Source organism: Lepidochelys olivacea, assembly GCF_965140295.1.
Source record: "Lepidochelys olivacea isolate rLepOli2 genome assembly, chromosome: 3".
In the NCBI taxonomy this organism is placed as follows: domain Eukaryota; kingdom Metazoa; phylum Chordata; order Testudines; family Cheloniidae; genus Lepidochelys; species Lepidochelys olivacea.
This window is the reverse complement of record NC_140413.1, coordinates 6,304,995-6,329,781: the sequence shown is the minus strand read 5'-3', so window position 1 is coordinate 6,329,781 and position 24,787 is coordinate 6,304,995. Positions and strand designations below refer to the sequence as shown.

At 49.4% G+C, this 24,787-nt stretch overlaps 1 protein-coding gene across 1 annotated transcript in view; it reads left to right on the top strand.

Annotated features, from left to right (window-relative positions):
• Positions 1 to 14,655: 14,655 nt before the first annotated feature.
• The window catches only part of LOC311518583 (fibrinogen-like protein 1), a 35,763-nt gene continuing 25,631 nt past the window's right edge, over positions 14,656 to 24,787 (top strand). The window contains exon 1 of the mRNA XM_084624506.1: positions 14,656 to 15,140. Within this exon, the coding sequence (XP_084480632.1) occupies positions 14,706 to 15,140 (435 nt within the window). The 5' untranslated portion in view covers positions 14,656 to 14,705. The remainder of the gene's footprint in view (positions 15,141 to 24,787) is intronic.

The window sequence follows — 24,787 nt, the reverse complement described above, 5'->3', positions numbered from 1 at the left end:
ATGCAGGGCACACTAATGATAGCGGCGAGCTTTCGGGAGCATAATGGGGAGAGAAATGAAAGAAAAAGGAGTAGGAGGGAGGAGAGGCCAAATCCATTTAGGAGCCGATCTATAAATATATTGGCAGAATGTCTCCTAAATGGTTTCATGAAGACTTTGCTGCATAGGACCACAATGCCCTGAAAAGGTGAACTCAGCGTCTAGGGTTTGAGTGAAAGGTGATGAGAATGGATTTCATTAGAGCAAACAGATGTATGCAGTCATACACCATATAGGGGCTGGTCTTCAACCATGCCAGAGGAATTGGGCAGCTATTAGCATCACTTAACCAGGAGTTGGTGGAAAGATGAGCTGTGTTCCAATGAAAGCCCCGTAACTTCAGGTCCCAAGGAGATGGGGAAAATGAGTCCCCCCTCTATTAATCTAGCCCGTTCTCTTGAGTGTTCTGCTACCACTGTTGTAACCCACCGATTTATGGGTTTGCTGCTGGGTTTGGGCTTACGGAGCTGGATCTGTTAGCTTGGGTAATAGAGTGCAAGCTCTTAGAACCAGTGACCAAGGGTCCGATCCCTGCAGATAATGACTTACCCAGGGACATGGTGTTATACCATGACATGGGAGGTACTGTCACACGAAGCCCCTGATCGTGTTTCACAAAGTGTGCCCATTGGATTGAAGTTTCTTGTGCTGCTCCTCAGATTTGAGGTCTAAATTTCTTTGGGGGGAAAGTCTGGTCAATCCCATTTGATCATTTCTGAGCACTCTGGCCATGGGGCAAGAAACTGTGTGAAGGCAGATTTTCAGCTTAGTCTATTTTTTGCTCTCAGGTGACTGAGAATTGGCTCTATCCACTAATGCGGAGTCTAGCAGTGAGACAAATTCATAGATTCTAAGGCCAGAAGGGACCATTGTGATCATCTAGTCTGACTTCCAGTACGACACAGGCCACAGGACTTTCCTGACTTAATTCTGGTTAAAATAGAACAGAACTTTTAGGAAAAACATCCAGTCTTGATTTAGAAATTCACTTTGGTGAAGAATCCACAACAACCCATGGTCAGTGGCTCCAATGGTTGATTACCATTGTTAAAAATATGCCATGTATTTCCAGTCTCAGTTGGCCTGGCTTCAACTTCCTGCCATTGGATCATGTTCTACATTTCTCTGCTAGACTGGTGGGGTCCATTATCTGGAGATTTTAGGAGACTTGCTGTTAATCCTCCCAGCTCTGCTGTCAGTTTGGCCTAAGGGAATTGCCCATAGTCACACAGCAAAGGTTTCAGACATGGATGCCTAAAGTTGGGCACCTAGTGAGAAGTAGCCTTATTTTCAGAGGTGCTGAGCCCCCATGTCACCCAGTGAGCTGTCATTCAGGTCCTTGGATGAAAGGCACTGTGTAGACACACACTGTATCATTATTGAAGCAAGCCATGGGCTCGGTCCTCAGCTGTGATGAATCAATCCTGAAGCACTTGCATGAGAGGAAAGTGATCAGGAACAGCCAGCATGGATTCACCAAGGGAAGGTCATGCCTGACTAATCTAATAGCCTTTTATGATGAGATTACTGGTTCTGTGGATGAAGGGAAAGCAGTGGATGTATTGTTTCTTGACTTTAGCAAAGCTTTTGACACGGTCTCCCACAGTATTCTTGTCAGCAAGTTAAGGAAGTATGGGCTGGATGAATGCACTACAAGGTGGGTAGAAAGCTGGCTAGATTGTCGGGCTCAATGGGTAGTGATCAATGGCTCCATGTCTAGTTGGCAGCCGGTGTCAAGTGGAGTGCCCCAAGGGTCGGTCCTGGGGCCGGTTTTGTTCAATATCTTCATAAATGATCTGGAGGATGGTGTGGATTGCACTCTCAGCAAATTTGCGGATGATACTAAACTGGGAGGAGTGGTAGATACGCTGGAGGGGAGGGATAGGATACAGAAGGACCTAGACAAATTGGAGGATTGGGCCAAAAGAAATCTGATGAAGTTCAATAAGGATAAGTGCAGGGTCCTGCACTTAGGACGGAAGAACCCAATGCACAGCTACAGACTAGGGACCGAATGGCTAGGCAGCAGTTCTGCGGAAAAGGACCTAGGGGTGACAGTGGACAAGAAGCTGGATATGAGTCAGCAGTGTGCCCTTGTTGCCAAGAAGGCAAATGGCATTTTGGGATGTATAAGTAGGGGCATAGCGAGCAGATCGAGGGACGTGATCGTTCCCCTCTATTCGACATTGGTGAGGCCTCATCTGGAGTACTGTGTCCAGTTTTGGGCCCCACACTACAAGAAGGATGTGGATAAATTGGAGAGAGTCCAGCGAAGGGCAACAAAAATGATTAGGGGTCTGGAACACATGACTTATGAGGAGAGGGCTGAGGGAGCTGGGATTGTTTAGCCTGCAGAAGAGAAGAATGAGGGGGGATTTGATAGCTGCTTTCAACTACCTGAGAGGTGGTTCCAGAGAGGATGGCTCTAGACTGTTCTCAATGGTAGCAGATGACAGAACGAGGAGTAATGGTCTCAAGTTGCAGTGGGGGAGGCTTAGATTGGATATTAGGAAAAACTTTTTCACTAAGAGGGTGGTGAAACACTGGAATGCGTTACCTAGGGAGGTGGTAGAATCTCCTTCCTTAGAGGTTTTTAAGGTCAGGCTTGACAAAGCCCTGGCTGGGATGATTTAACTGGGAATTGGTCCTGCTTCGAGCAGGGGGTTGGACTAGATGACCTTCTGGGGTCCCTTCCAACCCTGATATTCTATGATTCTATGAGCGTGCTGGACTTGGAAATCCATTCTGCATTGCCGCATACCTGCTTGCTGTTGCAAACCGTGCTCTAGCTGTCCGGCACAACTGGGATGTCTTGCGTGATACCACAAGATCATTAATGAGCTGTGCTGGATTTATTTGCAGCCGGATTCTGCCACCCTTATTCCACTTTAGTATCTTACTCCACACTAGAGCAGGCTGAAAATTTTCCAACGGAACTTCTTTGCCGTTGGAAAATGCAGATTCTACAAAATTGAAGAACATGAAGTGATAAAGTCAAGGTGAAGGCTTTTCACTTTATAGAAATGATGCACTTCAACCTTGTAGAAACAAAGTGCTTTAAGGTCATTTGAACATGAGCTCCCAGGGTGACACTGTGGCCAAAAGAGCTAATGTGATTCTGGGCTTGTAAACAGGGGAATATTGGATATTAGGAAAAACTTTTTCACTAGGAGGGTGGTAAAGCACTGGAATGGGTTACCTAGGGAGGTGGTGGAATCTCCTTCCTTAGAGGTTGTTTAGCCCGGCTTGACAAAGCCCTGGCTGGGATGATTTAGTTGGGGTTGGACTAAATGACCTCCTGAGGTCCCTTCCACGCCTGATATTCTGTGAATCTCAAATAGGAGGAGAGAGGTCATATTATCTCTGTAGGAATACTGTGTCCAGTTCTGATGCCCACAGATCAGGAAGGATGTTGATAAATTGTAGAGCATTCAGAGAAGAGCCATGAGAATGATTAAAGGATTAGAGAAAATGCCTTAAAGAGGTAGACTCAAAGAGCTTAATCTATGGAGCTTGATAAAGGGAAGATTAAAGGGGTGACTTGATCCCAGTCTATAAGTACCTAAATGGGGAACAAATATTTAATAATGGGCTCATCAATCTAGCAGAGACAAGTATGTTTCAATGGTTGGAAGTTGAAACCAGATTAGAAATAAGGCACAAAGCAGCGAGAGTAATTACCCATTGAAACAGTTTACCAAGGGTTTTGGTGGATTCTCCACTTCTAATTTTTAAATCAAGATTAGATGGTTTTCTAAAATCTGCTCTAGGAATTATTGTGGGGAAGTTCTCTGCCCTGTGTTAAACAGGAGGTCCGACCAGATGATCACAAATGTACCTTCTGGCCTTGGAAGCTGAGATTTCTAAAACAGATCTCTTGGGAAATTTCATTTTGTGGGAAATGTCAAAAATCTGACTTTCCATCCTGATTCAGGACAGAAGATCAGTTTGAAATGCTGGAATTTCCCATAGAATGGAAATTCTGAGTTTCAACCCACAGCTCTGGTGAGATGAGTCAAGGAGTACAGTTCTTCTCCATAGGAGTAAGGGTGGTGCAATATTGGGGGAGGCTATTTGGTGTTTGATCAAACTGCAAAAAAGAATTGGGCTAGATTGTGCCTTGCACTATGCCCTTGAGCAAGGGAGTCAGAGGGGAGATGAACCCACTCTTATCCCCCTATGCTAGATGCCTGGGCCTGGGCAGGCAGGTTTAAGCAGCTGTGATGTACCTGATTCCTCCCTCCCTGGACAGGTGGGCAAGGAGAGGAGTAGTCAGAGGCTTTGGATTTACACAAGCTGCTCACTGGGTGGTGCAATTTACACACCTCCCTTGGCTCAGGGCTGGCTCTAAAGGCCATGTCGCTCATTTCTAACCCATCACAGGAAGTGGTAGAGGATTGGGGTTTCCAATCGGAGAAGCTGCCAGGCTGGCCAATCTCACATTGATGGAAATAGCAGGGTAAGGAAACTCTTACCTCTGTTTCTATAGCACACATCTACATAATATCCCTAGCACACTTCGGCATAATATCCCAGGTCCATTTCCACAGGGTTTTCCTTTCACTTTTCTCTAGACACACAATCTGTTCTTCATCTTTCCTTCAGTGCACACTCCGTTCAGTGAGGGAATTCCATCCTGCTGGCAGGAATGGGAGCCAAGAGGACCCATAGGCTGATGAGAGAGAAGACCTGTCAGGCCAGGATATGCCAAAAGCTCTGGAGGATTCTCTCAATGGAAGCGGTGGAAGTCCCCCTTGCTTGGAATGTGTAAATCCAGGCTGGATAAAACTCTGGTCACTGGAGGGAAAGGAGTCAGAACAGTAACTGGGTGTGTCTACATTGCGATCAGAGGTGTGACTGGAGCCAGGGGTAGGCATACCTGTGCTAGAATGGCTAAAACAGCTGTATGGAAATGGTGACACAGGCTAGCAATGGGAGTATGTAACCAGGGACCCCAGCCTGCTTGTACAGCCTGTGCTGAAACCCATGCCGCCCCATCTACCCTGCTATTTTTAGCCATGCTAGCAGGGGTATATCTGCCCATGCTGCAATGCTAATTTGGATTGCAGTGTAGACATACCCATTGCTACATGCCCTGCTTTGGATAAGCTGGACATATCACTGGTGGTCTTCGAACGCTTGCATATGTCCTTCATATTGTAGGATGCATGCAAGTCCCATGCACCAATGCCAGAGCATTTTTCCTAGCAGTACCCATAGCAGGGACCCCACACCAGGTCCCTGTGCTCCAATGGGAGTGTACAAAGGATGGAGCTGCACCACCCCTCCTTTGGTCCTTCTTGCCATCAGTGGTCAGAGCATTCTGTGTTTCCCGTGAACAAACTTCTTGTTGCTTGTTTTCTTACCCAGTGATATATTCTTTCTTCATTGGATTTTTTTTCTTTTCTAATTTTAATTCAAAATGTCTAATTTTAGTTAAAAATTTTTTTAGTCGGATGCATTTCTGGACCTTGCCCGATACCAGGGGAACCTCTGCCAAGGACCCCAGCCTTGCTCAAGTTGTCAAAAGCCCATGCCTGTCAGTGACCCCCATATTCACACTGCCTCAGCTGCTTGGGTGAAGGCCATGTAAGAGACGGGTGCTCTGTTTGCCACAATTTCAAGACCAAGTCAAAAGCTGACCACCTTTATATTCTTGTGGAGGCTGCCCCGGGGCCCTGGAACAATGTGTAGAGTGGGGGGTCTGAGAGCCACTGAATCAAACTGTAAACCCTGGATATGATGGAAACCACTTCAAGCCAGGGAGTGTGGCAGCAACCTCAGCACCCCTAGTTCTAGCACCTCGGGGCTGCCCTTCTGCCAGCATCTGAACCCCCTCAGTCATCCAAGGAAGGTGTTTGACATGGAAGCCAGTTGTCAACTAATAGTGGGTGCTTAGCACCCACCAGCCAATCATCTGTTCGGTGGCAGGCGAGAGGTGCTCGGAGGACGGGGTGGAGCAGGGGGCAGGAAGAGGAGGAGCAGGGTGGGGTCTCGGGGGAAGGGATATGGGGGTGGAGCACCTACCTGCGAAAATGAAAGTCAGCACCTGTGTTTCAGCCTCATTTGTTTCAATACCGGCTCCATCCAAGGCTTGATACCAGCCGCTAGGAAGCTCTCTGCGTCCTCTGGTGCCACATTCCTAGTGTAGATCCAGTCCCTGTCACCAAGGCCCCCTGGCATGGCACCACCTCGGCTCTCAGAATATTCTGATTCTTCACTGTACCCTGAGGAGGGCTCTTGAGTCCGACACTCCCGAGAGGCCAGAGCTTCCAGCAGGTCCTGTTCTCGTACTCAACAAGGCAGATTTCAGAAGAGTAGAGCCAGGGATTGGGACAAGGCACCTCTGGGGTCTGATACTGGCCATGTTGGATCCCCCTCAGCATCCAGATCAACATCACCACTATCTTGCAGGAGCAGATCCCCTGAAAGAGCTGTCTCCCGCCAGTACCGAGAGGCCTGTGATGGTTGGTACTGATTTACCTATGGACTCACAATTACAGGACTTACTTCAACCTGCTCGGGAGCTGCAGCCTCCCCTGATACCACAGGACGAACCTTGAGAGCTTTCTCCCTTGCCTCCCCCTCATGCATTTTCCTCCTCACCCGATGAGGCCCTGGTGCTGGAGGTGTCCTACCCAGAGCCAGATGACTGAAGTGTACCAAGAGCTCCTGAGGAGAATAGCAGCTTCTCCTGGTATGCAGCTGGAGGTAGAGGATGAGAAGACCTGCAAAGTGATTGACATTTTGCATCCGGCTATGGCAGGAAAGGTAGCCCTGCCTATAAGTCATGCCATTATATACTGTGTTAGGATACAGATATTCAGGCCTGTCTGTAAAGGCCTAGACTCTAAGAATTTAGGTGTATTCTTATCACTTGGCGAGTGATAGAGGTATAAAAGAATCAAAATCACTGTCTGCCGGTGTAAGGGCCTTCTCTTACTGTGACAGTCTGAGGCCCTGTTCTTAGGCTAAGGCCTTTGGCTAAGCAGCAGAGGCAGCCATAAGCTGGGAAGCGAACGGTCACATCCTCCCATTCCAAACTAGTCACACTGAAAGAAGGTGCTATTCGGATGTTAGGATACAATCCTGTCCTGATAGTTCCTATCACCTCCAGAGAAAGAGAAGTGCCTAGAAAATGTAAAAGGAAACTTAGTTTGATAGCATCCTGTCTGGCAAGAACTCACTTATCAATAGCTGGGATGTGAAATCCTCACTTCTGTATTGTTTTGTCATTATAGTTCCCACTTTGCTGTTGTTTGTCTGTATAATCTCTGTCTGGTTCTGTGATTGTTCCTGTCTGCTGTATAATTAATTTTGCTGGGTGTGAACTAATGAAGGTGGTGGGATATAATTGGTTACATAATCATGTTACAATATGTTAGGATTGGTTAGTTAAATTTCAGGAAAATGATTGGTTAAGGTATAGCTAAGCAGAACTCAAGTTTTACTATATAATCTGTAGTCAATGAGGAAGTGACGGGGTGTGGGTGGGGGTGGGCATGTGGGTGTGTGAGATGGGAACAGGGAATGGGTGTAAGAAAATTGGAATCATGTTTTGCTAAAGGGGGAAATGGGAATGGGAGTAAGGAAGTTGGAATCATGTTTTGCTAAAGGGGGAGATGGGAACAGGGACACAGGTGTAAGGCTCTGTGGTGTCAGAGCTGGGAAGGAGGATACTAAGGAAGGAAACTGGAATCATGCTTGCTGGAAGTTCACCCCAATAAACATCGAATTGTTTGCACCTTTGGACTTCGGGTATTGTTGCTCTCTGGTCATGTGAGAAGGACCAGGGAAGTAAGTGGGTGAAGGAATAAGCCCTCTAACACACTGTATTACGATACTGTGGCAAAACCCTTCCTCCAAGCCACCTGCTGTCATCCAGGGAATAGCTGAGAAAGAGAACTTAGTTTTTGCATTTGGGTGGGAGCAGCTTTTACCAAGCCAAAGTTAGAAGCTGTAACCTTGGGGGTCTAATACAAGCCTGGAGTGGCAAGTATTAATTTCTAAAATCCTTGTTGACCCCTACCTTCAGCACTCGAAGTGCCAGAGTGGGGAATCAGCCTTGACACCCCCAAAACCTGGTCCTATGTCACCCTGAGATATCCAGGACTATGGTTCTCAAAGCCTGGTCCACAGGGCTCTTAGGCACTAAGTCCTGATGTGCCAATAGTTGCCAGGACTAGGAGCTAAACTCCGACAGAGAACTCCAGTCCTGGGATCTGATTGGCAGAACTCTGGGGGTCCCAACTGGTTCCCGGCTTGTATTTCAACCCACCACAGGAACAGGGTTTCTCCTGCTTGGGACTGCTTCCCTTGTGATACCTGCTTCTACTGCCTGACTCTAATCTCCTGGTAACCTGCCCCTCTCTGCCTCCTGAGCCTGGCTTGCCCTCCGGCTTGTCTCACACTCTGATCTCCTGGCATCTGACCCAGCCTAGCACTCTGCGCCTGCTCCAACCATTAGGCAAGACTGCCCATTGCCCAGATATGACACCTTCTCTCCCTTTTGTGACTCTGGTAACGGGCACTTCAGCCGGGGGGTGGGGAGCACATCTGGGCAATTGTCAGGCTCAGGTTTGTGAACAGCTCCTGAGGCCAGGTTACACACAAACTCTTGATTTGCTCTCAATATTCTGTGCATATTAGAAGTTCCTCCCTCATATTCAGTGCAACGGGGTCCAGGTGCTCACCAACAACACCATGGTAGTTTTTTATGTGGAGAAGCAAGGGGACACCAGGTCAGACAGCCTCTGCCAGGAGACAGTCAAGCTGCAGAATTTATACATATGGATCTCGGTCACTCTCAGGGCATCTCACTTGCTGTGTGCTCATACTGGCCTGGTGGACCACCTGAGCAGATTCGTTAACTTAGACCATGAATGGTCTCTCGACACAGCCATTTTAGTCGCAGTGTTTTGCACAGGGGGCTTTCCAAGGGTGGACCCGTTTGCAACTCAGTAAAATGGGAAGTGTCCACAGTCCTGTTCCAGGTTGGTTCATACTGTGGGCCAGCCTCAGATGCTTTCCTGCTTCCATGGGACAAGGACCTATTGTATGCATGCCCACCAGTCCCTCTGACTCCCTGCGTCATTCTCAAGCTGCAGCAAGACTGAGGCAGAACGCTCCTTATGCCCTCAGCCTGGCTGAGGGAGCTGTGGAATTCCAACCTCTGCAAGCTGTCTACTCGAGAGCCCTTGCTGCTGCCCTTAACCAGAGACCTCATCCCTCAGACCCAGGGGTGGGTGTTGCCCCTGAATCCTTGTGTGCTTTAGAGTAGAGGAGGCTCATTATTCCACAGCAGTGCAGAATATCCTCCTTAATAGCAGAAAATTCTCCCAAGAGCTCCTTACCTGAGTTGATGGAAGACCTTCTCCATCTCGGCAGCCTCCCGTACTCAGTGTCCTCCACTCAGACAGTGTCCCCCGCTCAGGCCAAAATTCACACAATTCTGGGCTACCTCTCGCATCTTCAGGAGTCAGGCTTAGCCCTCAGTTGCTTTTGGGTGCATCTCATGGCTATCTCAGCAGTTCACCTTGGAACTGATGGTAGGACTGGTTTCACTAACCCAGTCATGACCATGTTCTGGAAAGGTCTAGCCTGGTTGTTCCCACCTGTCTGGGATCCGGCACCTGTTCCTATGGGCCCTCCTTCCAAACTTTTAGCTTCCTGCTTGCTTCTACACCTCTCGGTGAAGGTCGCCTTCTTAGTGGCCATCATCTTGGCTAGGAGAATGGGAGAGCTAAATGCACTTGTCACTGGTCTGTCTTACTCCACACCCTAAACTTCTCTCAGAGATAGTATCGGATTTCCACCGAAACCAGTCCATATATGTCCCAGTGTTCTTTCCAAAGCCGCATGCTTCCAATGGTGAACAAAGACTGTGCACTCTGGACGTGTATTGTGCTTTGGCTTTTTGCCTGGAAAGGACAAAGCCCATTTGGGTTTCTTGCCAGCTGTTTGTTTCATACGCGCCGGACATGCAAGGTCAGCAGCAGCTCGCCAAGTGGAGCACCCGCTGCATTGCTAGGTGTGAAAGGGATAGTGCCCTCGGGAAGCAGACCGTACACTCCACCTCTCCAGTGTTCGCAGCACAGGTCCCAGTTGTGGACATCTGCAGGGCAGAGACATGGTCTTCCGTACATGCATTCACCAGACCTCCTTCACTGGCTGCTGTATCGAGGGACAAGGCAAATGTAGGAAAAGTGGTCCTCTTCCAATGAGACGCTGAGCCCCACCGCCTTGGATAGCAGCTTGGGAGTCACCAACAGTATAATGGACCTATGTAAGCAGTCGAAGAGGGAACAAAGTTACTCACCTTCTTGCAACTGTAGTTCTCCAAGAGGAGTTGCATATGTCCATTACACAACCCACCTTCCTTCCTCAGTGCTTTGTAACCTACCCTCTGGCTTTATACCCTGTGCTCAGAGCACGAGGAGCTGGATTGTGGGCAAGGGTGCCCCTATAGGTACTGCTAAGGAAAACTCTGCAGTCCAGGTGCGTGGGATATGCACACTCCTTACGGTGTAATGGACATATGCAACACCTCTTGATGCTTGCCACCTTTCACTTCTGCTCCAGCCACATCTTGGCAGCCTAGAGGAGCAAAACAATGGAGAAAAAATCCAGGTAACTTCACTTTTTTTTTTTTTTCAAACCACCACCCCCAAAAAGAAAATTCAATCTGAGTTTGGATTCAGGGTCCAGGCTGATTTTTACTTGATTTGGATCCTCTGTAATCAAAACCCTTAATTCAGCTTTCGTACGTCCCCATGGGGGAAAAAACCCACTCCTGTTCTACAGTTCAGTGGTGCACAGATGCTTACCAGAAAGGACTGAGTGTTTCTCAGATTGGGGGTAAGGTTTTACATTTTCATGTGACGGTGTGGAATGCTGCGTGTGTATTGTTACTGGGCAGGACTTAGAGGAGTGGAGTCTGGCTGTGCAAGTGTGAGGTGTGGGAGATAAGGTGTGTTAGTGGAGGAATCCTTGACTGGGTCTTTTCCTTGCTTTTTAGTGTTTGTGTGGGTTGGTCTTTAACAAAGTGTTTTCTTTTTGAATTATTCCATAGGGAACATTTGAAGTCAAGAAACCTGTTTCCAATAACTACAAAACCCATTTTTTTTTTGTCCAGCACAAACCCAAGGTTCCAGATCAGGTTCCTACTTTTAAATGATTAGCATATTTAATTGAGCAAATCTGTTGGCATTTACAGTCAGACAGATCATTACGATTGTATTCTCCCAAGAAACTGACGGTGTGAGGCGGAAAAAGGTCAGATCTGTCAATAACCATGCCAGAGAAATAAAACCCATTTGCATGGACAGACAGACCCTCTCGGCTTCAGAAATGTGATAGTGGACAGAGCAAGGGATTAGTGCATTTACGTCATGAGGGCAGAGAAGGATGAAACGTGCCCTGTCCATCAAACTGTCCCTATTGGTACAGAAGACACAGCACCGGTCTGTAATGACTATAAAGGGGATGCTTTATTGAGGCTGCTGGACACACAGCAACTCCGTGGTTCTCTAGATCCTGGACAGAGCCGCATGGCCTGTGTTTGCCAGCATCCTCATTCAGGGCCTCTCAGAGTCCTGGTTTGTGGTGTGTAGTGACGGAAGGAGCTGCTATGTGACACCCATCAAATTCTCCACTTGGCTTTTGGCTTCATAACCTGGGGAAATGAAAGTTGCCCTCGCTTGTCAGAATCTCCTAGGGAGAGTGGGCACTGGTACCTCTGACCCCTAGGGGTGCCTCCAAAGCATAGTCCAGAGACACTGTAACTTCAGGGCTCCTCCCGGAAGAGGAAGAATAACTCATCTCTGCCAAGACTCCGGTTTAATCCCCCTTACATTGGTCACCTCCTGAAGGTCACCCTGGGTCTTGGACTCCTCCCTCTCATGAACTGTCTAAGACTGCAGGGTTTTTTTATATTCCTATTTATAGTGCAATGATAGGATCAAGGGGAATAAGCAATTAGCGTCCCCTGAAACGCACCCTGCTTCCCTTGTCCCATGCATGTTTACCTCTCTCCAGCAAAGCGAGAGCAGCTGTGACGTGTATGGGGCTCCAGGCAGCCTGGGGGGCTGAATCTGGCCTTTTGGAGGTAAGTCTCGGTCTCTTCTTCTTATCACTGGGCGGGGGGAGGGGTGGGTCGCTCTGATGTAAAATGAACTATTCCCTTTTCACCCCCTATCTCTGCCTCAACATTTCCTAGAGGGAAGTTCTGGGTGGGGTAGTCAGCACTGGGTAGAATCAGAGTTCATTTCTGACTTCCCAGCCATGGTGGTGGCATAGTTTTCACTGCAAGCTGACCCTGCTTGCCCGCCACATGCCTCGTACGTTGGCTGGTCAAAAACCCACATGGGCACGAGGTGCGGTTTTTAGGACCATGCCAGAAAAGATGAGCCTTTTAGCAAGGCACTGAGCCATGAGAGGGGGATTCTTGGTGCTGGCAGCTGCAAGGTTTGGCTCTCCTGTGGTAATGTTTGGGGGTGAGGCTCTGGGGTGGTTCTGCTGGATTTCCAGTTCTGGCTCATTTATTCAGTCATGCTGCTGCAGCTGCTGTTCCCCAACTAAAACATGGCTCAAAGGCGGATCTTCATTCTGTCCCGTTGGAAGATCACCCCCACAAAGGTTAAAGATTTCAGCTGTGATGAAGTGGAAAATGCTCCCCTCCTGACGTGACTGTATTTTACACCCACTCTGCACAGCTAGTGCAAGGCCCTGGAGACTCGTGGCCCCGTCCCTCTGGGTCTGTCTTTCTCCCTGAACCCTTTGTAGAGCGAAGCAGTTTTGCAAACCAGCCAAGCTACGCCCCAGGCAGAGTCCCACACAGGGCTCAGCTTGTGCTGGGCCATAGCTTTAGTTCTAATTCACTGGCCCTGGAATTTCTCTGGCTCCAAGTTAAGGGGATTAAACATCATCCTTCCCTGCTGTTGTGTAAAGGGAGCGTGGCCGAGGGGTAGAAGCATGACTAGGTGGCAGGAGAACTGGCTTCTCTCCCTTGTTCTGCCACAGATTTGTTGGGTGACCTTGGGCATGTCGCCTCTCAGGGCTTCAGTTCAGGAGTGTTGGGAGCCTGATAAATTAGCCAAGTCCCCTGAGCATCATGGCTGGAAGATCCTATGGAAGGGAAAAGGACTGACCCCATATACAGGGGTCTGATTGGGAGCCCCCTGCTCCCATGCTGGGACACCTAGTGTGAGTAACTGCTGCCTAATGGAAGTTGGGGGGGCCCAACCTGTCTCCTAGTGAGTGAGGTTAAAATGGGAGTCCATCAAAGTGTCCCTATTGGTACAGAAGACAGGGCACCAGGCTGTAATGAATATAAAGGGGATGCTTTATTGAGGCTGCTGGACACACAGCAACCTGGTGGGGGTCTCTGGTTCCCAGACACAGCCCTATGGGACTGCTTGGTTTGGGATTCCATTTAGACAGGAAGCTCTGCAAGACTGATATTTTGGCAAGGGAATAAATGTCTCTGTGTAGCTATAGCTCCAAATCCGGACGCCTCCTTGATTTATATTCAGCCCTTACTAACGCAGGGCTCCCATGCACATCAAATGGAGTTCTGCCTGAGCAAGAACTATGCTACATCTAAGTGAGTGCTTCCTACTTGGGCTCCTAGCCGATATAAATGGTTGCTCTTTATGGCCTTCATCTTCGCTCAGACCGAGCTGGGATAGCTTTTTTTCCACGTCTCACGCCACTTGAGAATCCCTCTTCTTCACCTCGCGTCACTTGTGGTCCTTGGGGGAGGCGGGGTCCGAGGGATCAGCCGTGGAGTTCAGAAGACATTTAAATTTCCCTTTTGGAGAAGGACGGAGCCAAGGGGAGGACACTGACAAAAGCGAGAAGGTGGGAGGTTAAAATGGAGCTGAGATGGGCAAACGGATGGGACCAGATTGGCCTAATGTTTTCTGCTCTGACTGCCCCGTCTTCAGCTGCCCCCATGGTCGTTACACCACTTGCAGGTTTCTGTGAGTGACTAACTGAGCAAGGTAGGTTAAGATTTCAGCTTTCTCAGGCACGGATTGAGCCTAGGCATGAAGCACGTTTTCCTTTGTTCTTTGTTTTTCAGGTTAAGTAGTTACACAGGGAACTATTGAGGAGGATTGACCCTGGATTAATGAAGGAGCTCAGCTGCTGATGGCAAAAGCCTGCTGATGGGTGTCTTCCCCTACCTGTTTCTAGGGAAGCCCGCTGTCTCCTGGAAGCGGCTTGTGACTGGCAGATGGGAAGAGCTGTCCGGGGTCCTGTAAACTGAGACAGGTCTTCACAGCTCGGACAGCACATTTTTAAGGCGACTCAGCTGCCAGCAGATCCACGCAGAGGAACCATCTTAGTGCGGAGAGCTGGTAGGAGCCTGTGGGGGTTGTCGCTTGGAGGTAGGCCTCTCCTGTTGGTAGCTGGTGTAATGAGGAGCAGTAAAGGTCTATGGGGTCAGGCCAGCGCCTTCTCCTCAATAACCCACTTCACTCTCACACACTGCGTTCCCCATTTGTGTGTGGCTGCTACCCAGTTATCCCCGCTGTGAGCTACATGCCAGCAGGACCCTTCCTCTTTGGCCTCTTGGCACAGTAGCCATTGGCTCTCTTGGCGGTAGCCAGTGCTATGCATGTGGGTTTCCCCAAGTGGCCATCTCGATCCTGGGCACTGAATGAATGACAATGTGTTACCCAGGTGGCTCCTTGTTTGCACCCTTCACCTTCCTCATGAAGTTCGCCCTCCCCCTCGGCTCCACCAGGATGGCCCTGTGGTCTCTCATCTTCATGGCCGTCCTGAGTGGCCCCTCGCTGCAGAAGCCCCTGGCTGCTGAAGATGACAGCAGGGGGCACCACGGGAACACAGGCCTGATCCAGTGCGGGGAGTACAGCAACCAGATCCTGCCCAACGGCCGGTGTAAGATTGTTGCCACCTTGCCACAGATGGACGAGCAGCGGTGCCCAGATATGTTCCGCTGCACGGACGAGGTCTCCTACTGGCTCCACGAGAACGAGGAGCGCAAGCAGCAGATCCTGGAGCTGCGGGAGCTGATCTCTGAGCTGCAGGAGGAGCTGAGGAACCACCGGCATCGCATCAAAGTCCTTGAGCTGCAGGTAAAATCCAGGAGCATTTCCCTGGCCTCCCAACTGCCTTTTGTAGGCCTCCGGTCTTTGCCAGGGGTGGGCGTGTGGGTGGGCACAGTAGGATACACCTAGGTTAATTGTGACCCTTCCTTCCTCTTCTGAGGTCACTTCTCATCTGACCCCACCAACACAAGGAATCTCCAGCCTTATTATTCCATCCAACTCCCTTTCTCAGTTGTCAAGTTTTTGGATCATTAGGGTCACCCTCTGCTATAATTTCTGCATCACCTCCCTGCTCATTGAAAGACAGATGGAAGTACAGAGCTGGGTATTTGGCACCTGCGTTTTCCCACTTCTTTGCCTCCTGCTTGGTCATCTGCACCTGGTCAAAGTGGGTCCGAATCACTATTATGAGAGAATCCTGATCTGCTAGTATTTGACATCCACATAGCATTCTCCTCATTCAAACACTTATGCAAGGTGCGGGGAGAAGCCAGGCCCAGGTGTGAAATTTGATGCACTCTCTGGAACCTCAGCTGTCATGTCTCCTGCTGCTTACAAGCAATGCACCATCCCTGGCACTGTAATAAGGTGACCTGAGTGCAGCTCATGCCAAATGTAGCTTCAACCAGGGCTAGATTAATTTCCTGCACATGGTTTAATTGCTCCTGGCTTTAGGCAGCCTGGATCTGGATTCGGCATGCTGGTCCATTGGGGAGGAACTAGGAGGAATGGGGGGAAAACTGAGCAACTTTCAGCTATTGGGGGGGGGGGGAACCTTTCCAGGCAGTGAGATCTTATTAGGCTCTCAGAGGAAGTGATGGAAGCTGTTTGCTTGAGTCATTACAACCAGATTGGACAAAACCCTAGAGAATAGACTATGGGTCAAAATCTTGCACTAGCCTCCCCAGGCTGGACGAGATGAGTCCGGCATGTCAAAGTGCTGTGAGTCATTTGCTGTTTGGCTTTGTTTCATTCTCATTTGCCTTCTCCGGCTCCTTCTGCTGATCCCCATTTTGCAATGTATCGCCTTCCCGGCAGATTTCCAGGTCATTGTTGTTTTGTCCCTGGGCCTGAGTCACAGAGACCTTTCCATCTGCCCCGTGCTCGTGTCCTGATTCAGCCATGCTCAGTCCAACAGTCCGCCTTGTTCAGACTGACCCTCTCTTGCCTGTCTGAGCTCAGTCCAAGCGGGACCCTTTCTGAGCCCTGAACTTCACCTCTCTCTCATCACATATACAGTGATTGCATTGGCACCGATACCTGCCCTTTTCTATAGGCTTCAGCACAAAGTGTGTGGATCTTCAGGGTGTTTAGGTATTGGTCCCCAGCTCGTTGTCTGCAGTAATCCATGAGTACCTTGAAGAGACTGGAGTTGGTCCCTATCAGCACAGACACATCAGAGGTTCCTTTAGGGTCGGGGCATATTAAGGCAGCTGTATCCACCTCTTCTTACCCCAGCCACTTCCTCTGGGAATTCCAGGTGCACTGTGACGTACCCTTGGTAGAGGTATTCATCCACGCTGAGGCCACGCAGGCCAAGGCCAGTCAGGGGCTGTATAGATAGGTGCCTAAGCATCCATTGGTAGAAGGACTGAAGTATAATCGTCACTTGAGATCCAGTGCCAAGCACTGCTTCACGTTCTGTCCCTTTGATCCTCACCGCGACCTCTGCTCAAGGCCCTTTCAGTCCTGAGGGCATCCCATTTGGACAGTCTTTTCCAGGAGAGCCTTCAAGTCCTGTGGGTCTGGGTGGCCCCCAGATCCTTCAGCAGTTCCTCAACCCCCTTCCCAACTGGTCCTCAGCTTTCCATACACTAAGGAGGGATTTTCTTCACGGCGCTTGGCTGCACTGTGCCCATCCTGACCACACCAGGAGCAGAAGAATTGTCCTTTCCCCTGTCACCCACGTGGGCTGGGGGCTCTAAATGCTGACTTTTCCATCGCCACAGGCAGAGGCTCCTTACACCTGGAAGTCTTAGCTTGGTCAATGGTGCTTTGCAGCTCAGCTATGTGTGTTGGGCAAGTTCCTCTCCGGCGCTCGCCATCAGCACATTGGTTGTCTGCAACGGTGCTGTGCTGGCTGGCTCAGATGTCTGGGCTTCCCAAAACTCACTGGCAGCCTGCCTTTCTTCCTCCTCGCTGACATCAGCTGGGAGTAACTCGGGGGACGTTTCTGTCGCTCTCTTAACTGGAGATGAACTAGAATCAGCTTCTGATATTGAGTTTTTCTCTTACAATTTGAGCCAGTCTGGTCTGGTCCATCTGCTCAGCAGTCACTGCTCCCCTCTGGACAGCTCTCTGAAGCAGTCTCTCTCCACCTCTGTATATAGGCTGAAACCTTCTCTCTCCCCCCCCTTTGCTGTCGGGAATTAAGGAACTTACAGTAACTGTCCTCAGAGCCCTCTACACTCCCAAAGGTGTGATCAGGGGCCTCTAGGCAGTCCTTCACACTGACCCCAGGGTTAGCGAGCTTCAGGGTACAAATCACGTTGAATGCTGGGCCCTTTGGCTCTCTACTTGACATCTTCACGTTTCTGCGTCTGGTACAGCCCACTCCTGGAGCATTTCAGTGGTATGTTCTATCCAGGCTTCAAACACCTGGGGAAGAGGCATTGGGATAGGACCACCAGCAAGTAACTTTAACTTGTGATAGGAGCTTGATGTAGCATGGGACAACACAACCTTTTCCAATGTTTGCCTCGTGATTTTGCCCAATCATTGGCCAAGGCTGCAGCCCCCCCCCCCCCCCAGCTAGGGGCTGCTGAGTCAGGGCCCAACCAACCTGACATATTCACCATTATACAAACAGTGATTTTCATCAAAAATACAGCAGGATTGTTTTCCCAACTTTGTGAATTACTCAAGATGTGCTTGCGAGGGGTACTGACCCAGCATCCCAGTCAAGCCCCCTTTAAAATGTAACCCTTCTTCCAGGTGGAGCCAGCAGTGAGTGGGCCAGGTTCAATATCTAAGGGTGACTTTCCATAGATACAACACACAACTGGCACAAGCCCCCACCCAGTAACCTGGGAAAATTATACACCAACCCCTAGGTGCCTCTGAGAGGCAATACTTCCCTCCTCTTATTAAATTTCTTTTCTACACTCAGACTCTGCTAGTAAGAGAGGAAGTAACTTGGTGTTAATTTGGGAAAGCACCACAAACAGAGTTCATAAGCCATGAGCAAAAGCCCCAAGCCCAAGTAAGTTGGGTAGTGCCCTTTTCACCTCAGGTTCTAAAGTCCAGCAAACCAAAAGTCCCTTTAACGTGCCCAGTCCTTCTCTGCACCTCACTCACAGTTGCTGTCCTTGCTCAGTGCAGACCCAGAGTTCAGAGGTGCGTCTGCAGAGTTCACCTCACCTCCTGGCTGGGGTAAGGAGGCACGTTACTTGCCCCACTGCTTGGGCACTCATCTGCCGCTCGCTGTGCCTCTCCACCAGCTTCCCTGCTGGCCGCTCGCTGCACCTCTCCAGCCACTCATTCGCCAGCTGACTGTAAGTCATTGCTGGCTGCTGTGATCTCTGCATATCTGTCTTAGTGATTTTCAGCTCTTTGCAATCTGGGCAGAGACACTGCCCCATTGTAACTGATTTCAGCTCTGATTGAGCATTTAAAATAACAAAAGAGCCTCCTGATGAAGCCTATTTAGTGCTTTCTTTGAACAGTGGGGAGGAACAGGTTAAACCAGACCAGGTGGAACCCTTGGGGAGGGTTTGTAATCCTCCTGGCTGGGACACCTGTCCTTACCCCTCTACCTTCACTGGGCTCTGGCATTCAAGCCCCTGGTTTAACAAGGTCCTTTCAGCTGAGGGTAGCCCCCCTCATTTGGGACAGGTTAAGCACAGTCCTGCTTCCCTGTATTCCTATAATCACAATATTGGTAACAGCATTTCACTACCCCTGCATTCTGTACTAAAGTGATTTGTAACCCAATGCCAGCCAAAGTTGATTACTTTGAGCAAAACACCAGTCTGTCTGCTGGATATCTCAGCAGAGCAGGAGCAAACTGTATTTACATAAACACATCCAAAGTCACTCCCAGCTAGCTGTCGGGGAAGCATTCATTCAGTTCATTTAGACCCTTACATGTGATTAAAACAAACTTCCCCAAATATCCCTCCCACTTGATCCCTGCCTCCTCATCCTCCCAGTTCATGCTGGTCCCCTCTGTCTCTCAGCTGTCCTGGCACCTGTAAGGAGTAGCTCCCGCCATTCAAAGCCACCCTCTGCTTTCCTCTCTCTTACCCTCTCCCCTTCTGTCATTTGCTCTGCTCCTCCTCCTCCACCCTGTCCATTTGATCAGTATTTCCTGTTTTCCATCCCCATCCTCCACCAGACCTTGTCACAAGTGGATGTGCCTCCAGGTTCCTCAAGTTATCTGTCAGCCCTTTTCCCAACTACCAGCTGGATCCTGAAACCCTTGTGAAGGTTTCACCAGTCCTTAGCTAGGCACTCTCCTTCTGTTTGGACCCTAAATGATTTATTTGCCCCCCAGCCCTGCTGCTAGGAAACGGGCAGTCTTTGCCCCAGGCCCAGAGGCTTCAGGAAGAGTTAGTTATGCTAAAGAAGCTCTGTCTGGGGCTGCCGCTTTCCCCGTGTTCCTCATTTTAGGCCGATATCCTCTGTTGGTGGCCCAGGTGTAACGCGCATACCCGTCCATTCCCACCTGCAGCAGGTTGGCATCAGTGCTTGATGCCACAGTTTCTAGGAGGACTGTGCCCGACGCGCTCTTGGGGCAGTCTCCTCCCCACCCCTGCGTACAGAGACAGGCAGCTTGGCAGTGTTGGCAAATGGAACAGGGGCCACGTGCATCCAGCTCTGAAGAGCCAACACCCAGCCAGCTGTGCCCAACCAGAACAGCCCCAGCTGCGCACATCTGGCACCTAGTGGTTTAAGCTTCTGGCTAGTCAGCTCCTAAGCAGATGGGGCAAAGGACGGGGTGGGGTGTGTGAGCGTCACATCGATGTGACGAGAGGAAAACGCTGGACACTGGCACTGTTAATATTGTACCTCAGGAGAGGTATGATGACCCTGAGCCTCTGCCTCTCGCTGCAGCCTCTCAGACCCTGGAGCTAATGGTATTGGAAAGGAGAGAGAGGAGGAAAGGGCCAGCTGCCTGCACCAGCTGGGGAATTGTCAGCGCGTACCCCCAAGAACCCGTCTCCCTCCCGCACCAGGCTTCCCAGGCCTGCTGTGCCCCATCCAGCCACTGAATGGCTTTCTCTCCCCTTCCCCCGCACTTCATGCTTGGCTGGCTCTACAGGAGTTCCCGTTGCAGGCCTTGGTCTAAGAAGCCCTGTCTGGTCCTGGATTGAGTCCTGCCCCTGGATGGACATGCTGATGTACCCTTTGGTTCCTCTACACTGCAGTTAGACACCCAGCTGACTCAGGCTCCCAGGGCTTGGTGTAAGGGGTTGTTTCATTATGGTGTAGATGTTCAGACTCGGGCTGCAGCCCAGGCTCTGGGTCCCTCTTGCCTCACAGGGTCTTAGATCCCGGGCTCCAGCCTGAGCTCAAATGTCTACACTATTAACAGCTCTTTAGCCAGTCAGCTGGCACAGGCCAGCCACAGGTGTCTGATTGCTGTGTAGCACTTAGGGACACCTGGAATTCCCTTCTCTATGTTCCCAGATGTTGGAGATTAGAAGAGACCCAACAAGCCCTGTCTCCACCCCCTGTCAATGAAGGGTTGCTCCCTACACACTGTGCTCCAGGACTTTCTCCAGCCCAGCTGTAAATGTCTCAAGCAATGGGGCTTCCTGCATGGCCCTTGGGAGACTATTTCACAGTTGAATAGATCCTATCTCCAGTTTTCCTGCCATCCAGTCTCTCTTTCCCGTTGTTCATTTCCCTGTCCTTTCTCCCAGATGCAACCCCTTGTTCCTCCAAACTATCCATCTCCCACCTGGGTCTTCCCCCCATCGTGGTTTGGTCAAGTTCCACCTGTTCCAGTGTGTTCACATTTCCTCCTAAATTGCTGCTCTTTCCAAAAAGCCTCACCAGGCCAGCTGCTGCTGGCTGTGATGGTGCTGTAAAGCCGGAGTGACTCCACTATGTAACTGCCAGCCCCCGGGGGCAGTGGAAAAGTCCCGGTAACCCCCAGAACAGTTGTGACGTGACTGTTTACGCATGAGCCAGGTCTGCTCCCAGGCCGCCTTTACCCCAACGGCTGCACCTCTCAGATAAAGGGGCACTGTAGTTATTTCCCCCCCCCCTAAGCTGCCTGCGAGTCCTGTAGCAGCAATAGACTAGCTCAGATCCCTCCTCCGGAAGGATTAGTGTGAGACTGCCCTGCATGCTGCTTGGTTTAATGAGATCTCCGGCCATCTGTCCTCTGCCCAGCTCGGAGCCCATCTAGGTCTCTCAGTGAAGGACGGTGATTCATTCGTTTGTTTATTTTTGCACTGCGATATGCCAGGGCCCAGATCCTTAGCTGGTGTCAGTGGAGCTCCTCCTGCTGAGGATCGGGCACCTGGGGAGTCTTTTAACAGATCTGGGAAACAGACACAGTGGGGGAGGCTTATTTAGAAGTTGATGAAGGGGGGAATCCACTCCAGAGGAGGAGAGGGATCCAAGGGGCTGTAGCCAGGCGGAGTGCAGGGCAGTTACCCAAAGGAACATGGGGGTTGAAGATCAGGAATCTCTTCGTTACTCTGGATCCCACAGCCTGGTCTCTCAAGGGACGCCATGGAACCCCTACTGCTTGGGACATTTTAAAGGAGCTGGAAGCACATACTGCAAGGAGCTCTCCTGAACTGACCAAAGGCCCAGTGGTTCTGTTCCTTCTCCCTCCCCTCTGATAGGCTGCAGGACCATGTGGCACTAGCTGAAATCAGGACAGTGGGTACATAAAGGACTTTCTGCCACACTAGGGTCCTGATCAATGGCCAGGGCTCCTAAGCACTAGATAATATAAATGAATAACACCAATCTAAGCAAGTTCACAGACTTACCAGGTGGAGGACTGCAAGAAACACCAGTCACTACACAAGAAAGGGAGTTTGTTGTAGTTTCATAATCGATTTGGGGCCAATTGTTGCTCCTGTCAAACAATATTACTTAACTCTTCCATAGCAGATTTCATCCCTAAATCTCTAAGGGCTTTACAAAAGCCAGTGAGTATCACGGTCCCATATTACAGATGGGGAAACTGAGTCACAGAGCCGGGGCATGTTTCAAATGTTCCAAGACCAGAAGGGACCACTGTGGTCATCCAGTGTGATCATCTATGTAAACCACGCCAGAGAACTTCCCCAAAATAACTTCTAGCGCAGATCTCTTAGAAAAACACCCACCCTTCATTTAAAAAGTGTCTGTGAGGAAGAATCCATCACGACCCTTGGTAAATTTTTCCAATGGTTAATTACTGTCACTTTTAAAAATCAGAGGGGTAGCCGTGTTAGTCTGGATCTGTAAAAGCGGCAAAGAGTCCTGTGGCACCTTATAGACTAACAGACATATTGGAACATAAGCTTTTGTGGGTGAATATTTTGTCATGCCTCCAACGAAGTGGGTATTCATCCACGAAAGCTTATGCTCCAATACGTCTGTTAGTCTATAAGGTGCCACAGGACTCTTTGCCACTGTTAAAAATGTACGCCTTATTTCCAGTCTTAATTTGTCTAGCTTCACCTTCCACGCATTGGACCATGTTAGACCTTTCTCTGCTAGATTGAAGATCCCGTGATTAAATATTTATTCCCCGTGCAGGTACTTAGAGACTCTGATTAAGTCACCCCGTAACCTTCTCTTTGTGAAGCTAAATAGACTGAGCTCCATGAGTCTATCACTATAAGGCAGGTTTTCTAATCCTTTAATCAGTCATGGCTCTTCTCTGAACCCTCCCCAATTATCAACATCCTTCCTGAATTGTGGGCACTGGAACTGGACACAGGATTCCAGCAGTGATCGCACCAGTGCCGAATACAGAGGTCAAATAACCTCTCTACTGCTTGCTCAAGGGCACAGAGCAAAGCAAGGAGTAAAACCCTTGTTCAGTTCCCTGTCCATCGGACCATGCTGCCTGTCACATGGAGCAAGCTTAGTCTGTAGCTGTGTTATTGGAATCCTAGCCTAAGGTCTCACAGCCACTCGGCATCCCCTCAAACGCTTCTCTCTGCTCACGTACTCCATGCTGCGAGCATGTTCATTTCTATCCTGTGGGATTGCCAAATGCAACCCCATTGGTTGAGATGTGATCATGTGACTGAAAGCAGTTTGTTATGGCTAGCTGGTTTCACTGGTTTGATTGTTATTTTTGAACATTAGCTGGCTAGTAATTGGCTGGTCCATCTAGCCAGTATTCTGTCTTCCAAGCGTGGCCAATGCCAGATGCTTTAGATGGAATGAACATAACAGGTGATCATCGAGTTATGCATCTCCTTTCGTCCATTCCCAGCTTCTTGCAGTCAGACATTTAGGGACGCCCAGAGCATGGCATTGCATCTCTGACCATCTGATAGCCATTGATGGACTTATCCTTCATGAACTTATCTAATTCATTTTTGAATCCAGTTATAGTCTTGGCCTTCACAACATCCCCTGGCAATGAGTTCCGCAGGTTGACTGTGCATTGTGTGAAGAAATACTTCCTTTCATTTGTTTTCGTCCTGCTGCCTATTAATTTTGTTGGATGACCCCTGGTTCTTGTGTTATGAGAAGGAGTAAATAACACTTCCTTATTTACTTTCTCCACACCAGTCATGATTTTGTAGACCTCTATCATATCCCCCTTAGTTGCTTCTTTTCCAAGCTGAACGGTTCCAGTCTTTTTAATTTCTCCTCATCTGGAAGCTGTTCCATACCCCTAATAATTTTTGTTGCCCTTTTCTGTACCTTTTCCAATTCTAATATATCTCTTTTGAGATGGGGCAAAGAGATCTGCACAATACTATTCAAGGTGCAGGTGTACCATGGATTTATACAGAGGCATTATGATATTTTTTGTCTGATTATCTGTCCCTTTCCTAATGATTCCTAACATTCTGTTTGTTTTTTTGACTACTGCTGCACATGGAGTGGATGTTTTCAGAGAACTATCCACAATGACTCCATGATCTCCTTCTTGAGTGGGAACAGCTAATTTAGACCCCATCATTGTGTATGGATAGTTGGGATTATGCTTTCCAATGTGCATTGCTTTGCATTTATCAACACTGCGGGGTACCAGTCCCCTGGGAAGCAGGGCAGTTGGGACGATAAGCACATTAAAGATGGAGAGGTGCTCAGATACTATCGTGATGGAAAGCCATGTAATACCCTCAGGCAGTCAGACAGAGAGGGAGAGTCCTGTGAACGTGACAGTCTCTCATTATTAAGAGTTCATCTCATTCTTCCTGTTTATTCTCCAAAGTAAAAATGCCAGGTGCAATGCTCCACATTGTGTGTTAACCAGTTGTGATGTGACAAGGACTTGACTGTGACATAATTTACGAGGAGAGGCTGAAGGAACTGGGATTATTTAGTCTGCAGAAGAGAGGAGTGAGGGGGAATTTGATAGCAGCCTTCAACTACCTGAAGGGGGTTTCCAAAGAGGATGGAGCTCGGCTGTTCTCAGTGGTGGCAGATGACAGAACAAGGAGCAATGGTCTCGAGTTGTAGTGGGGGAGGTTTAGGTTGGCTATTAGGAAACACTGTTTCACTGGGGGGTGGTGGTGAAGCACTGGAATGGGTTA